At 41.3% G+C, this 17,148-nt stretch overlaps 1 protein-coding gene across 1 annotated transcript in view; it reads right to left on the reverse strand.

The window, feature by feature from the left end:
* Positions 1 to 249: 249 nt before the first annotated feature.
* The window catches only part of ATP2A2 (ATPase sarcoplasmic/endoplasmic reticulum Ca2+ transporting 2), a 46,576-nt gene continuing 29,677 nt past the window's right edge, over positions 250 to 17,148 (reverse strand). Inside the window, exons 7-20 of the mRNA XM_079957843.1 lie at positions 16,002 to 16,087; positions 13,833 to 14,297; positions 11,145 to 11,233; positions 9,537 to 9,639; positions 7,615 to 7,746; positions 7,378 to 7,500; positions 6,921 to 7,139; positions 5,950 to 6,285; positions 5,491 to 5,711; positions 4,686 to 4,888; positions 3,702 to 3,787; positions 3,205 to 3,338; positions 2,327 to 2,444; positions 250 to 2,191 (exon numbers count right to left, since the gene is read on the reverse strand). Of these exons, the coding sequence (XP_079813969.1) occupies positions 1,922 to 2,191; positions 2,327 to 2,444; positions 3,205 to 3,338; positions 3,702 to 3,787; positions 4,686 to 4,888; positions 5,491 to 5,711; positions 5,950 to 6,285; positions 6,921 to 7,139; positions 7,378 to 7,500; positions 7,615 to 7,746; positions 9,537 to 9,639; positions 11,145 to 11,233; positions 13,833 to 14,297; positions 16,002 to 16,087 (2,585 nt within the window). The 3' untranslated portion in view covers positions 250 to 1,921. The remainder of the gene's footprint in view (positions 2,192 to 2,326; positions 2,445 to 3,204; positions 3,339 to 3,701; positions 3,788 to 4,685; positions 4,889 to 5,490; positions 5,712 to 5,949; positions 6,286 to 6,920; positions 7,140 to 7,377; positions 7,501 to 7,614; positions 7,747 to 9,536; positions 9,640 to 11,144; positions 11,234 to 13,832; positions 14,298 to 16,001; positions 16,088 to 17,148) is intronic.

Genomic DNA, 17,148 nt, shown 5'->3' on the forward strand with positions numbered 1-17,148 from the left:
GGAGGTGCTGACGGTTGCTAAGGAAGAGTTTAATGTGAATTTAGGAAGGGGAAACACTGTTAATTCTCTAATACTTTCAGGGCACAGGTCTTGCTAGCTTAGTTCTAAAGATTTAACCCGATAGAAATTGGGGGCGCAAAATATGCTTGTTCTTCAAGACATCTGAGCCTTATGATACTGGAGGCAGAATGTGAAGAGTGGTGATAATAATGTAGCACAGCAGAATATCTGACAAAATGCAGCATGGAATGAAGGGAAAATTAGCATTTATTCTTTGACATGTATACAGCATATGCTATCTTTTTTTAACACAGCACATCACCACTGGAATGGTGAAATGGAAGAGAGATACTCACTTCAGTCGATGGATGTTGGAAGGCATTGGAGAGAAACACCACACAGTTAGGACTGTTAATGAACTTACACATTGTTGATACAGGACTCAATTTGGAGGGGGGGGGGGGAAACACAACATGCGGTAACATTTATCGCAATAGAATGATGGTGGTTAATGCCACATTAAAAATAAAAATAGTTCTATACAATATGTTCATTTGGTCATGTGGTATTTACAGATTTTACAAAAACACACACAGAGACGTAACACACACACGCACACACACACAAATTTGTTACTTTGCCACTTCAGGGTAAGATGTGGCCAGCAGACTATATCCCAAGATGTGGCACTGAGAGTTAAGAGACCTAACCCAAAAAAAGACCCTGTGAGAACTCCAGCTGTGCAAACGCAAGTCCTTTGTTTCCAGGTCCCATTATGAATGCCCCCACTTTAAAAAAAAAGAACACAAAAAATATTGACGCATGGATTTTGCTAATTAAAATGGAGCAGCCTCCAAGGCATAAATGAAATGAGAAACAAAATTTTCTCAATTAAAAAAAGTTTATTTTTTTTTTATTTTTTGCTTTGCCTGAAGTCTATCCAGGTAGCCTTTTACCTTTCCTGCTTCTCCCCCACCATCCCAAAGTGGGCAACGCTGGTGAAAATGCTGTTACAATAAAAATACATAAGATATTTAAATAAATAATATTTTTTTAAAAAAAAAATCTACATGTGATGGGGGGGTTGAGGAGGAGAACAGTAATAGGTTGCCCCTGGAGTGGTATTTTCTGCACCAGCAAAAATAAGCATACCTCTTACAAATACAGGTGTAAACAAGATTCTGTTGTTATTTAAAAATATTGGAAAGGGCAAAAAAAGGGGGGTAGATACTGAGGTAGCAGTATACATCTGCCCAGTGCAGAAAAAAACCAGCTGAATGACAAATTAAGATTAGGTGACCATGCAGAAGACATAAACAATTGCATGCTTTTTAGTTTAAGAAAACACACAAAAAACATTCATTCCCTAAAATCTGCTACCAATTACAGTTTGCTCAATATAGTGTCCACTGGCACTCCCCCCACAAAGCACTTTTTTGTTTGTTTTTACAAGGATGAGTTGACTATTAAACAGAACACTGTACATGCTTCTCCTCTACAAAAAATATTTGCATAAAATAGTGTTAAATTTCTCTGTACATGTCAATGGACACCCTAGATGTGTATAAAAGGGGGTGGGGAGAAATGCTACTCCCCCACTGGAGTCGGGTCAGGGGAAGTAAAAGAAAAAACCCAAAACGTCTAGATCAGCCCTTCCACAACCTGGGGCCCCTCCCAGGTGTCTGGGGTACAACTCCCATTGGGCCTAGCAAGCACAGGTGGGCTGGCTGTGGCTGATGGGAGTTGTAACAGCAGGTATCTGGAGGGCGCCGGGATGGGGAAGGGCTGGCATAGAATATGGAACCTCAGACACCGGCAAATATGTTCATGTGAAAATTCAGCAGAATAAGACAATTGCTTTAAACAATAAAAAAATTGATTTAAGTTAAACATCTCTCTGTCAAACTGTTATCTCTTCAGGTCAAGACAAGAACATGTCGCTAAAGTTAGTGTCTGTGCTATACAGCCAAATAACCAAGGGTAGGGTAATGAACACAAACGGCCAGGAAATCCCTTCGGTGCATGCGGACAAAGAGCGTGGCTTGGTGGCAGGCGGCACACTATCTTTACCAGGCTCTAGGTAGTTACGGGCCACAAATTTAAGTGTCTCGTCCAGCAGGATGACAGGCAGCGAGATTTTCAACACCATCAGCCACTGGGTCAGATTCAGAGGTGTGATTTGGAAGATCAGCTGGGGAATGGAAGAGAAATAGCATTATTGGTGAAGCCTTTTGACTGAGCTGAGGGGCAAGAGAGCTGGGGATGACCAAGAGCTTTTCTGGCTCAGCTCAAGACTTGTCCTGGAACATGAGCTAGGCAAACTTACTGGCAGTGGCTCCACATAGAGGATAAGGAAGTGAAGAGACATGGACAAGCAAATGGAACCCAGCAGCCAGACGTTCTCCCAAGGAGGCATCCGCAACAAGGACTGGTTCTCTGACAGGCTGGAAAAAAGAATGAAGGCGTACATAAAGCTTCACAGTTCACAGCAGCTTGCCTAAAGGCCATCTATGTGTGACTTGACCCAGGGCTCACAGCTCCTGCTCAAAGCCACTGCACTTCACCAGCTCTTATCTTCGGCAGGCTCAGAGAGTCTGCCACTCTACTTTCCCCTTCCACTAGCTTTAAAAACTCTTAATGCAGGGGGCTTCTTTTGGTTTTTCCAGTTCTGGCTGCCATGATACCAAGTGCATGCATGTGCTACAGCACAAGGCATTTCTCCTAGTGCCCAGTTTTGTAGGCCCACAACCCATCAGCAGCTCTCTAGTGAAAGGTCCACCTGCTTTAATAGCTCCCTACCAATGTTCTGCAAAAACTGCTGACCCAGATCCTGCTCCATATATCTACATTACACTGGATCAAGCCTGTCTAACGTTGCAATGCTTCTGACAGTGCTGAGACAGATGTCCTGTGAAGCTTAAGACAGGCAATATTTCTTTTCAGTTTCTGCAGATGAAAAAGCTACTTCTTCTGCCCCATCTTGTGTACTGCTCCTTCATTGATTTATTTAAATCCATTGTTAAAAAAAGTAAAAGTAGCTGAATCCCTAAAGTCACTGAATTCCAGAAACACAGTGAAAATCACCCAAATGCAGAACTTCTGCGGTCAAGGCAAGTTCTTCAAATAGCATGATGCAATCTAGAGCTCCCATCACTGCATCACCAACACACGGCACATGAAAGCATCCATTTCAAGCACACCAACCTGTTGAGTGCATTACACATCTCTATAGTGACCAAGACGGAAAGTGCCATTGTCATAGGGTATGGAGACTCAAAGACCACACAGTCAACACCTTCAAAATCTGGATTGTCCTCTTTGCACTGCAGAAAATGGCTCTGCAAAATGTGAACACAAATACAAGTTAGTTAAGTACACTCATGACATTACTGCTCTTCGTCCCCCGGCTGCAGCTCATCAAAATACTCTTGTGCTATCAACCATCATTATAATTCTTCTTGTTGTTCAGCTATAAAGTTGAACAAACCAAAGCTTTTCTTAAACACTCTAATCTGATCTTTATTTTAAGCAGGAATTAGTTTTTTGACATGTGTAAGATCTTTCCAAAGATAAGAACTGGTGTTATTTTGCAAATATACCAGTGCATTCCACTTAAACACCATAGTTAGCCAACAGCACTACAAAAATGTAAGCCTTATTCCAAAAATGCTAATGTTGAAATATTGAGAAGAAAATATTACCAGCTGGTAGTAGGTAATTCTTGGGCCACCATCAGCAGCAATAAACCACCAAGCAGCAGCTCCCACCGTAGCAGCTCCAACATAGCCTTAAGGGGGGGGGGGGATAAATAATTTTAGTTCTTTCTAGGCTGAATAATGGGCCAACTGTATTGCCTGCTCACCTCACCTGAACTTTCTCTCCTCTGTACAATAGGTTACTGTGTAACCCTTGCCCATTTCCTGCAATTGCTATCCATGCTCATATCTTGAATGCCAAGTAACCACAACTGGATTCTTTCCAGCACCACATATCTCATTTAAAAACAGACCCAGAGATGGGGCCAGAGCTCTGTGCAAGACACACTTACACTTTCCCCTTTGAAAACCCGCCTAATGAAAGTTAACTCTTCTACAAACAAACACACACACACACACACACACACAAATTATTTTATCAGATAATTCAATCCAAGGCAATGCCGGCTTTAAAAAACATTTTGGGTGCTTAGTTAAAATGGAGAGTTCAGAAGTAGATTTAGCTTGGTAGGTAAACTGTCCAAAGTGAGTTTCTCAAACATGGGTCCCCAGCTGTTGTTGGACTACAACTCCCATCACCCCTGACCACTGGTCCTGCTAGCCAGGGATGATGAAAGTTGCAGTCCAACAACAGCTGGCGACCCAAGTTTGAGAGACACTGGTCCAAGTGGCACTTTGCAGCCATCTTCTGCAAGATTAGCAATTGCCAAGAGAAAGGAAGGCGAGGAGGAAAGGATGCAGCAATAGCATGTGATAACAAGTTTCAGTACCTTTAAGCTAACTTCTACCATTCTGCCAAACTGCAATGCGGACTGGCTGATGCCATGCTGCTGCCCTAATTGGACTCACTTGTGTAAGAGCAAAGAGGAGAAGGGAAGGGAACAGGGAAGTACTGGGAATGAGGGAAGGGGGAAAACAGAAAACCTCTTGTTCTACCCAGGGGTTTGCAAATCCAAAATCAACACTCACATCCAATGGCCAAGTAGCGGAAGAAGAGCCACCCAGAGATCAAGGGCTCTTTGGGATTACGAGGTGGTTTGTCCATGATGTCAAGATCAGGGGGGTTGAACCCCAGAGCAGTGGCAGGGAGTCCATCAGTCACAAGGTTTACCCACAACAGCTGCACAGGAATTAAAGCTTCAGGGAAACCCAAGGCAGCAGTCAGGAAGATACTGTCAAAAAAAGAGCAGAAATAAGATTAATCATGTTAACTGAAGGATTTAATGGATATGTTGTACTTAGGGTTTTCACAGCATGAGAGGAAACTGGGTTACAACTATTTAAGAGTCAAGTATTCAAATTAGCTGCAATCCTAACAGTTCTTGACGCTATTTGACAACCAAGGCAAGTCCTATGCAGCCTATGGAAAGGAGAACTTGGGTGCTGCATTGAAAGTGAGATGAGAATAATAGTCGTTGGCAACTAGGGACATTCAGTGTGTCTTTGCAAATCACTCATTACCCAAAACAGCAGAAGTGGTTCTGAAGAATACATTGTTACACTTAAAGCTCTAGTTTGCACTTAAAAGCTCTCTGGTTTGGCATATCTATGGTCTTTGCTAACAAATTGTCCAGAGCTGAGTTGCCACTAAACACTCTCCAAATCCATCCTCTGACATTTTCTTCTGTTTAAGGGGGGGACGGGAAAGGTTCCCTAAGTCGCTTGTCAGCCACCTCTGGATTGAATTTGTCCCAGGCCAGACCAGCTCAATTTATATCAACAAAGTTCACTTGTGCAGTTCTTGAGGGGAGTTGAGATTGCTTGGCACACCTACCATACGACCTCTCCGACATTGGAGGAGATGAGGTAGCGAATGAATTGTTTCATGTTATTGTAGATTGCACGCCCCTCTTCCACAGCTGCTACAATGGTCGAAAAGTTGTCATCAGCCAGCACCATTTCTGACGCTGTCTTTGCCACCGCAGTGCCTGACCCCATAGCAATGCCAATCTCTGCTTTCTTCAGTGCTGGGGCATCATTTACACCATCTCCAGTCTGAAAGAGAAAGTTTGAAAAGTGGGCACTAACACAGCCCATTGTGCCAGCATACAGCAGAACTGATTCCAAGCACTAATGTACGTTCTAGCCTATTCTGCATCTTCTTGCTGGGAGAGAACTGTTTGGAACCTCGGTAAAATGCAACTGCATAAAGACCCCTCCCCCCAACTAGTACACATATCTTTCTCTACACAAGAAGTTGCCGCCTATCTAATGCCCCACCTCTCACACTTACCATAGCTGTGATCTCATCAAAAGACTGGAGAAACTCAACAATCTTAGACTTATGGGAAGGCTCCACACGGGCAAAGCAGCGAGCGTTTAGGCAAGCGTCCCTCTGGGCAGCCAGGGAAAGTTCATCAAACTCACGCCCTGTAAAGGCTCTCGTGGTGACATCTTCTTCTTCCCCAAAGATGCCAATACGACGACAGATGGCCACTGCTGTCCCCTTGTTGTCCCCCGTTATCATAATCACACGAATACCAGCTTGCCGGCATAACTTTATGGATGATGCCACTTCAATTCGTGGGGGATCCAGCATCCCCACACAGCCAACAAATGTCAAATTGGTCTGAAACAAGAATAAACCTCATTAAGCATTCAGATTTTCAAGTAACAAGGTAAAAGGCACACATTCTTAAGTTGCTGAACAGAACTAATATGTCTTTTACCATTGTTATACTATTACTTGTCAGTTTTTTTTTGAGGGGGTACTCAAGGGTACGAAGTACTGAAGCCTCTTTTTTTGGTTAAAGAGTGTGGCACTTACTGTAACAACTTCATGATGAGTACCTATTTTTCTAGGAAAAAGGCACTGCTATTATTGCTTGTACAGCATTTTTGTTTTAATTTGTTCATCTTCCCAACAATCCACAGAGGTCAGTTGCTACTGTTCCCATTCTATAGGTAAGGAATGGAGACTAGACAGCCCTAGGTAAATGTTCGTAGCCTAGGATTAGGTGGGGTTTATCACCAGCTGTGTTAATTGCAAGGGCATGAACACTACCCAGGATGCCTAGTGATAAATGCCCAATATACTAGGATGGGACTAAGATGGAGATGCTAAATGTTACAAACTAACATCAGCTACATCCCTTCCTCCAAGGAGCTCCGAGTGGCTCACTTGGTGTTTCCATCCAAAGACAAAGTTCACTTTGAGGAAACTTCTGCCATTCTCCTCAAGCTACAATTTGACAGTAAACCAACCTCGTAAGTAATGAAATTTGCAGAATCCTCTAATTTCATGTCTTCCCTTCTTGGTGGATTGTCGTGTGTTGCTAAAGCCAAGCAGCGCAGGGTATCTCGGCCTGTGCCCCACTCTCGGATGACGCTCATGATCTTCTGCTTAATTCCTGGTGTCAATGGCACTTTAGTGCTTCCAACCCGGATGTGTGTACACCTGTCAATTACTCCTTCAGGGGCACCCTGCAGGAGCACAAAGTGGGAGCCAATTAGCCTTCCAGGAAAGATCAGAATCACAATCACTTGCCTTCACACCACAAAGCCATCAAGGAAAAAATAAATTAAATTAAATTAAAGTAGCTCACTCAACTGCAGGGGTCGAATACTACTAAGCACAGATTTATTTTTTGAGACGCCACTGCAATTTTGTTCTGGCACAACTTCAAGAGTACAACCGCCTGCTTCCATGAAGCATACTTGCCTTAACGAACATCTTGCTCATAGTAGTCCGGCTGGGCTTGTTTGGAGTGCAGTACACCGACATGGACTTTCTATCCCTTGAGAATTCAAGGGTGAACTCTTTCTTCATGAGTTGCTTTATCACCTGCAGAAAGGAGGTGGGAAGATGGAGAAGTCAGAATTGGAGTGCAATGAACCTGCAGGAAAGGAGAAGAGTTTTACTGGGTTCTCTGCTGTGTATTATTTCAGAAGTACTGACCGAGTTGCAAGCGTTTGCCCGTTCAATTCTGGACAGTCCTTTCAACTCTGTGTCAAACACATTCATCTTCTCCACCAGACACGTGAGGGCAGTCTCGGTGGCCTCACCAACCTTTTCATACACTCCTTTAGCCTTTAACAAAAAAATGTTATTAGCATGATTAGTATCACAGTTTGCCTATCACTTACATATTTTGGGAGTCTTCTTGATAACAGACATCCAAAAATTCTTATTTAAAATGAAAACAAAACCAGAATTTGTAATAAAATCTATTTATGCAATAATGGATTTTATTGAAAATATATTTTTGTACTGTACCAATTACTGCTTCCTTTTCCAGCACACGAAGACCTACTGGGCGGGGGGGGGGGGGGCTTACCTTGACTTGCATTTGTACCTTAAGTGCCATAAGAGGCCCCCATTTTGTAGCAGTAAGTAGACTGGCACAGTGAGAACATAAGTCTAAGCCACACCAGCCCTTTCAAGTGTTTACTCATACTTGTCTATACTTTCTAATGACACTTCAAGTCCTAGTTTCTAAGGGTTTCATTCCCGGCAGTCTACTACTTTCTCTTGATTCACTCTGCAGCCCTACACTTTGACTTCTTCCACTCATGTCTGTGACCTTTCTCCCCACTGCATCTATCAAGTTACTTCCTTCTAGATCAACTTTTGCATAAACAACCCAAAGAAGCATAACTGTCCTGCATGTTCTGCTATGTTAACCCTTGCCTATTATTTATGCTCCTTTATCCAAACCTCTTTTACCTTCCTCTGTCCTGCTCAGCACCAAAAAGGTCACTGTCTTTTATCTGGTATGTGTAAGTCACATTCTTTGCAGTTGGTATGGGGACTATCAGCACAGGCTCAGCATAAGAAAACCTATTTGTTAATTAGAAGAATGCACTACCTTGTCTCAAAAGCCCACTTCCCTTGACTGTCCCTTATTTAGTGTTCTGCCTAACTATTTTAAAGGTGCATCTCAACCAGCACTCATTATGGAAGTGCTTTTTCAAGCTAATATTGTATAACCAACCATGTGTACAGTGCCTCTTTCTTCCGGCCTTCTTTCCCCATATTTTTCCTTACTCCTGCACTCCCGCTCGATGCAAAGCCCCCATATGGCTGTAAAATGGAGCTTCCATACTAATTCAAGGGACTGTTCAAGTTCACACCTGTTTAGCTTCAGACTTAGGTGCTCTCATACCTGTCATTGAGTCCTTTGTATGAATTCATGTATGCATGAAAAAAAATTAAATTCAACATTTTGTTTCATACAACACCAAGGCTCTTCAGCGCCAAGATAAAACTATACGTTTCCCAGATCATGAAAAACTAACTGGTGCAGGCACAGTCACTTTTCACAGGATTCAGGAAAATACCTAGATAGTAGATATGCACACAAGGCTTCTTTTACAGGTGTCAGAAATTCATCTATCAGAAACGTATAAATATGTTGTATTGTGGCAACCCCACTTCTTAAATTCCCTTAGTGGGGATGTCTGGTCAAGACCTACATTGTTGATATTTTGATGCAACATTAAAATCTGATTATTTCAGTCTGTGGCTGTTTTTAGTTGTTTTAACTTGATGCCTTGGTTTGGATATCTTGCTGCTGAATTGTTATTTCATTTGCTGTATACTTTTATTTATTTATTTTGTTTGCTATCTATTTGTACAGATTTAATAACCGAAAACAACTGAGCAATTCGTCTTGGACACAACTGCTGGAAAAGAGGTGCATAAAAGACTAAACAAACACACCCTTGAGGGAAAGTATCTGTTCCTGTGAACAGATAAATACCCTTAATCAAAGAGGATGGGGGGAATGTACCTTGACACTCGTGCTGCAGCCCTTTCTAACGTAGGAGAGCAACAGCAACCACTTTGCTCCCTCTCTTGAATTAGGAGGAGATACTTACCTCATTGAAATCCAGAGAAGAATCGTTGCAAAGGGCACAGATTGTTGCCAATTCTATAAGGCCATCATACTGACTGCATTTGATCAGTTTCTCATCTTTATGCCTGTCAAAAATATTCAAGAGAAAAATAGATGGTGAGACTTCAGTCCCAATGTCTGTGCTGTAGCAGAGTAAACCACTGGCTAAGATCCTTCCTTCTCTGGCATGTTCATGTTATTCTCATCCTTCATATGCTAAAATCTGGAAAGCCCCCTGCAGCTTGGACTTGGGATAAATAAATCACATTGACATGAATGTGAATGGACATTTCATGCTGCATTATGTTTACAAGGCCAGAATCAACAGGAGAACTCACTTTTACAGGTAGTCTTTTAAAACATGGGCATTTAAAGTTCCCGTGTCCTAATTAAGAATTCCTCCTTGCCCACTCAAATATGAAAAGGAACCATGATCAATGAGGCAAGTGTGCTGCATGTTTTAAAGATGCTGTATTTCACTTTTGCCCTAAGTGAATTTTGTTCAAGGGTAATTGAAATTAATATTAGAACATTTAGAAAGAACATTTAGAAAGGGCCCATCATGGGATTGATTCACATCAAAAGCTTGTCATCAATGACTGATGACAAGACTGAAGACTGAACAAATTGAGATTTCTCTCTACTTGGGGGAAATTAGCTTTGCTGAAGCACTGATGAATCATGACACCTCATGTGCTCCTCTTAAGGGCTCTACGTAAACAAAGACATCAACTAGGAAATGACAATAGATGTTATGTCTTTTCCAGTCATCATCTCAACATTAACAATCTGTGCCTTTCTTTGGAGCTATGAAGAACTGAAAAGACACTAGTGTGTGCACATTTCTTTATATGGAAAGCAGAGACAAAGGCATAAGAGAAGTGGTAATATGATATGTAGATTCAAAAAAGATAACATTTCAGAACAATTTGGAGAAATTAAGGTTTGAAGGAGGGAAAGCATAGCAGTCTTGTAATTTTATAGGCCTGCCAAATTAAACAACAACAACAAAAACAAAAACAAATTTTAGCCTTCTGGGAGCCAGTAGAGGTCAGATGGAGAGGTCTGTCCTTCTAGCACCCTGGTGTGTGATGGTGGGCTCCAAGGAGGAAACAGTGCTTTACCCATTCTATACCAGGTTACTCACTCACCTGCATGCAAATCCTTGTCCCCATAAGCTGCCAGGCAAGTGCTTAAACACAAGCCTGCACAACAGTATTCATAATGAAAGATTGCACACATAAGAAATATACTCTAGGACAACAATATAATTCTGAAGGACAGATCTAGAGTACATTTATAATGCTTGGAGTGCTCACAGTAAATAACTTGTTAAGTGAGACCAGTAACACTCTTCTCCCTATGATGGGCGAAATATCAATAACCTTGTGGAAAGCGTGCAATTTCCTCACAAAATTAACTATTCCAAAAGATTAGCTTTAAATTGGTAATCTACAAATCAAGAGGTTGCACTTCAGTCCCGCTTTACATTATCCACTTCTCTTTCAGGCTGTTAAATTCGAGCCCTAAGTGCTGCTGTGCATACACAGCCAAACCTGTAAATGGTTCAGCTGGCAAGAATCAAGCTTACACTTCTCCTATGGGAGCGTATGTTGAGCCAGTCACTGTAAATTCATTCAGAGAACAGCTATCTCCTTCCACTCGGTCCACAACGAACACCTGTAAGACAGAAAAGGGTACAGATCCAGTCAACCAACTGAGATAACTTAAAGCTTGAACATCAAGATAGAAGTGCAGGCAGGACTTTATATCAGTGGCATTAATAGTTATAACATTTAACTAGCACTTATTTTTCAGGATTTTTATAATATGGGCTTCTTCCACATACATTTCTTTAGATCTTTGCCTCTATATTCTGGAGGAATTCATTTTATTCCCAGGAAATCAGCCAAAGTTTAATGTTTAGTCCACTCCAGGTAAGCACAGCTATACTGACTTCAGAACACTCACCTTCATTGCCAGGTGTTGGTGAGTTTTAGAATCAGGCAAATGCTTCAGAAGCAGTGCCTGGTGCCACTTTTTGAACCTGGAGCGACAGGAATGCAGCCTCAGACATGGAAATGTGGCATATGCTAGTCAATGTTCATTTAGCATGACCAGAACACAAGGAAGGTGAAGGGAAAAGACTAAGGGGGCATGGTGGGGAGGGGATCATTTTTCAGAAATTAACATGAGCACTGAGAAAGAGCCGGGGAGACGGCACTGCTGACAAGGTTGGTTTTTAACTGAAAGAGGGTCTTGAAGAGGCAGGGAAAATGTTCTTTTTAAAGGAGCACTCTAGTTTAAATAGATATTGGAGCAGGAAGAGAGGACAGTGTTTACCAATAAGGGATGAGCAAAAGACTGAACTCCAATCCCCAAGGAAAAACACCACTATGCCACCATAAGGAAAACCTTTTTCAAAAGAACACCCACCATTCAAATGTATGCAGTTACTTTCCTTTCAAGCCTGCTGTGTACAAGCAACATGAGTAAATTCACATCGGCTTGGAATGGATAGTTTGGCAACAGACCATAATGCAGAAAAATAATCTCCAAGGATTACTTCTGTAAAAACTTCCTAAAGAGAAGGAGAGAGACTCTCTCTCTTTTCCACAGGAAAATGCTGCTTTACTGCTTTTATGTGCAAAGGCTTTCTTCCAAAATCTTACAGACACCACTTTTCTGCATTACCTAATGGACTTGACACTAATAAAAAACAAAACACCCTCTCCCAGCTATATAGGATTAGAGAAATATTTTGATCTAAAAGAATGAAGAGCTCAATATTGCTACTTCAAAACAAATCTTTTTCTGAGGCAAAAGGGTTTGATGTTCCTATGCTAAGGAACCTTTCTGTTTTTTTGGCATCTGACTTCTTAAGAGACGGGCAGTTATGCAATACTCTGCAAGTAACCTTCTCTAGAATACAGATGAGCAGCTGCTTTGTGTTCCACAGGCACAAACACTTCAGCATAAAATTCTGGACAAGACTGGAAAGTAATACAAATAAGTAAACAGCAAGTTAAACAGGGGCACCAAAGTCTGTTACAGTCACACAAATATTAAGTAGATTCAAAAAGAAGAGGTCTGTTACTGTTTACTTATTTGAAATCTTACCCTGGCCCAATAATTTTGAATGTAATTATTTCCAGCCACGTAATGTAATCAGGAGAAGCTCTAGCCCCTTAAGTCTTTCCAGCAATTACCCTTCACAAATAAAAGTGCCTTAATTTGATTTAAAATTCTTTCTTTGTGCTTCTATTCAGTTCCTGCTTAGAATATCAATCACAAGTGAGGCACAACCAACTGAATAAAGAGACTGGCATAATTGCTAAATAACAGGACAATACCTAGATCAGCATTCATCAACTTTCTAAACACACACACACACACACACACACACACACACACACACACCTGGTTACTCTACAGAGTGCCTAGCATCATAGGTAACTCTGGTAATCTACTCAATAACAGATTATGCATCAAATTTTAAACCAGGGCCTCCCATATCTACTCCAGTTTGAATTTACTATCAAATACTGTGGACCACCCATGTGTGCGGTATAGAGAAAAGTGGAGAAGACTGACAGAAGTATGACAACATGGGAAGGAAGTAACTCTTAAAGTCTTATCTATTCTGTTGCTCCAGGGCCTACCTTCAATGAAATGGTAATCATGGGCCATTCTTCAAAGTTCATGGGCAATTGAATACAGAATGGAATTTGTTCACTCAAAATTTGAGGTGTTTTTGTTTTATTTTAAAGAGGGTAATAAACCCATTAAAAAACCTGTGACAAGGAGAATAATTCCCAAGCCATCAACTTGGGAAGAGTCTATAAATGGCAAAAAGTTTTATTTTCTTTTTCCATCTCTCCTGGGGCACATTTATCTTCACCCTATCAAGACTGCATCAGTGGTGAAGGAAAGTTATTCTCAAGGCACCTTTTCTTCTAGAGTTGAGCTCAGGAACTGAACAGATTCAAGGGATAGGCATCGGTTAAGTTTTGTCTCAAACCAAGCCATGTATTTTTCTCTTTATGTACAGAGTAATATTCAAGTTACAAAGAGGTAAGCACTATCCTTCTAATTAACTTAAATTATCTTTTCTGCTGATAAAGCATCTGCAATCACATTTTAATAAAATAAAGGCTTAGAAGCAGGCTTTGGTGACAGAGCTGTACTGACACTAAAACTGGCCTATTTCATAGTTCTGACAGAAACCCAGACAAATTACATAAGTTAAGAAGAAACTAGATAAGTGAATTGACCATACCCTGCAAACTGACATCTGGTTGGTGGTAAGAGTTCCAGTCTTGTCTGAACAGATTACGGAAGTGCAGCCCAGGGTTTCCACAGATGGCAGGCTTCGAACAATAGCATTCTTCTTTGCCATTCGGCGAGTACCCAGAGCCAAGCAAGTGGTAATGACAGCAGGCAGGCCCTCTGGGATTGCAGCCACAGCAAGTGCCACAGCAATTTTGAAATAGTAGATGGCACCCCGAATCCAGGAGCCACCATGGACAGGATCATTGAAGTGGCCGATGTTGATTATCCACACCGCAATGCATATCAGGGAGATGACCTTTGACAGCTGCTCTCCAAACTCGTCCAGCTTCTGCTGAAGCGGGGTCCTCTCCTGCTCAGTAGCCACCATTTCATCACGAATTTTGCCAATTTCAGTGTTCACGCCAGTTGCCACAACCACACCCATAGCTTTCCCTGCAGCAATGTTTGTACCCTAAATCAAGAAGTTAAAAGGGAATTGGAGAACTGTGGTTAATCACTAGCACATAAAGCTAGGTTATGCTTTTTCAGATACTATTTTCCACCAATACCTTATAGCCAAACTGCAAGGTTTGTAGTCTTATTTTGGCTAATTCGAGTTAACAGCAACATAAAATACATGAATGCGGCTATCAGCATTCTGGAAGTTACTTCAGATTTCATTCTGTCTTTGAACTGAGTTTTTATATACACAGGCCTATTTTATGTGTATTTGTATGTACTACGTGCCCTACTATGACCATAAATTACTCTCTCACTCTAGTTTGGTCACCTTTGAAAAAAACAATCACAGTGAGTGTCCAACATTGTAAGAATTTAATCCCTCTCTTGTGTATCTTCTCACCAGTCATGGATGGATTCATTACTACTCCCATTCCAAGGAGGCAGATGGCTTTGCCCATGGCCTCTAAGTATTTATTGGCCAGTTATACACCAGGCGAGCTATACTCTATGGAGTTCTGAAGGTAGCTACCATCAAATTAAAACCACCAACCAAACAGAAGCATCAAGTAAAAGTGATTATTGAAGCAATCTTTATAGAAGTGACAAATGAGCAGCAGTTTACCAAGAACCTCCCTCCCAAAGATTCCAGAAACACCGAAAAACATGTGCCTGCTTAAAAGCCAGTAAGGCTGCACTTCTCAGAGGCCCACTGAAACAAGAGTTTACCAATCTTCTGAAAACAAGGACTGAGCAGTCTTGGTAGTGGTCAATGCTTCTTTGTGGGAGGGAGATCCCAGATGAAGGCTCCTTTGCAGATGAAATCATGGCCTCCTGCAGGGTGACCTTAGGGTAGACGGAGCTTGAATGCAAGAAAGCATTCACCTACTGTTTTCTTAAATCCAACAAAGGCCTCACATTCATTCTCTTGAAGAATGTAATTGTCCTACTCCCTCCCACAAAGAAGCATTGACCACTTCCTTAGACCAGCCTTGCCAGTATGGGCAAGAGTTGGGCAGACCTGTGGTCAAGCACACTTTTTGCATCTTCAAGTGACGCTCATCCCACAAATGCAACAAAGAACAGGACGTCCTATGGTTACATGTGGCAACTGACTTGGAAGAGATGAAAAAGAATCTGAGCCCTTTTTCTACACTTTTCTGCCGGGCACATTACAGGAGATTTAAAAAAAGAAACTGGGGTATCAGTGAAACTTGGAAGATAAGCTCTCTTAATAAATAGCATTCCAGTTACAAAAAAAAACACTTAGCAGTAACTGGTAGATGACAGAAACACCTTGCTTTATAACCATAGCCCTCACACTTGCCTTTCAAACATGTACCCTGAAAACCTAGGATTACAAGCCCAACACGTCCCCTGGGCAACTGTGTGTTTCCAATGGTTTCTTGTTTTACTGCTCTTCATTTTTGCCTAGCATGTACAAGTGTAGCTAAACAAAGTTTACCATGATTGAAGAGACAATGTGTTTATATGCATCAGGTTTTTTAAGGCTCATTTAGTTCCATACAAGGTTACCATTTAGATGTCCAAGATATTCTTAATTCTTTAAACATGAGCTGCCCTAAACAAAACGAGTGATGGCTATTTTTTTTTTTTGGGGGGGGGGGGAGGAACCCATAGGAAGTAAGTCAAGAAAGAGCAGAACAATCCTTTAATAATCAGTACGCTCAAACAGATCCCCCCCCCATTTACTCACAGAAAAGAGCATGTTCTTCTTGTCTTGGTTCACTGCACGAGGATCAGGCACAGGGTCCGTGTGCTTAATTACAGACACAGATTCACCTAGATGAAGGTTACAGCTTTAGTAAGATTCATCAATGCCTCCATTTCCCACCATTTTGCATCTGCACAACATCACCTGTGAAAGCCATTACCTCATAATACAAGGTTTACATAGATGAAAAGCATTTTTTTTTAATAGAAAAAGCCACTACGTTAAAACTGTAACCTAGGGTTACCATACACCTGGAATTTTCTGGACATAGCCAGAATACGGCAGTCGTAAACAGTGTCTGGGTGGAAACCATGCTCAGATGTCCAGGAAAATGTGGAGATATGTCAACCTGTTTCAGAAGTCTAGATTTTGACGAATTTCCTTAAAAATATCTCAAAAACATTTTTTTTTAGATTTTGCAAAAAAAAAGTTCAACAACTTCTGTGTCCGGATTTTCACTTTTTGAAATATGGCAACCCTACTGTAGCCATTAAAAAACCAACACCACATGAAAATAGTTTTGATGCAAATAACTACCAGGAGAAAACCAGGCAATAACAAATAGTCTAGGTAAGTTAAAAGAAAATCCTCCAATTAAGAGTTAGAGAAAGACATTCAACATATGTAAATATAGAAATATTCACAACGCCTGGGCATGTAAGAAGCTTCCATATATACCAAAAAAAGGCAAGCCAGCTGATCAGAAACCAGTTTCTAATTTAGATTTTGTGTCTGATTTTGACCTAAAGATATTTTCTTCCTATACCATGTGCCTCTGAATCAAATTAGAGGAGGAAAAATGCAGAATTTGCAATGGAGGCTTTCTCCCAGTGCCCATTCACACTTTCCAAGAACATGAGGGGAACAGACAGATGGCCAACAGACTTTGAATGCCTCCAGGGATCTGCATATAAACGAGGGGGCCACAATCAATCCACAGGCCTTATGATCTGTGGGCCCAATTAAGCGAGCATGTATTTACTGTGGGATAGCCAGTCTCATATAACCAACACTAATAATAATAATAATAATAATAATAATAATAATAATAATAATACCCCACCAATCTAGTCTAATTAATGCATGAAACATTTAAGACCCTAGAGTAAACCATCATGCCAGGCTTAGC

The sequence above is a fragment of the Podarcis cretensis genome (genome assembly GCF_951804945.1).
Source record: "Podarcis cretensis genome assembly, chromosome: 16".
Taxonomy (NCBI): domain Eukaryota; kingdom Metazoa; phylum Chordata; class Lepidosauria; order Squamata; family Lacertidae; genus Podarcis; species Podarcis cretensis.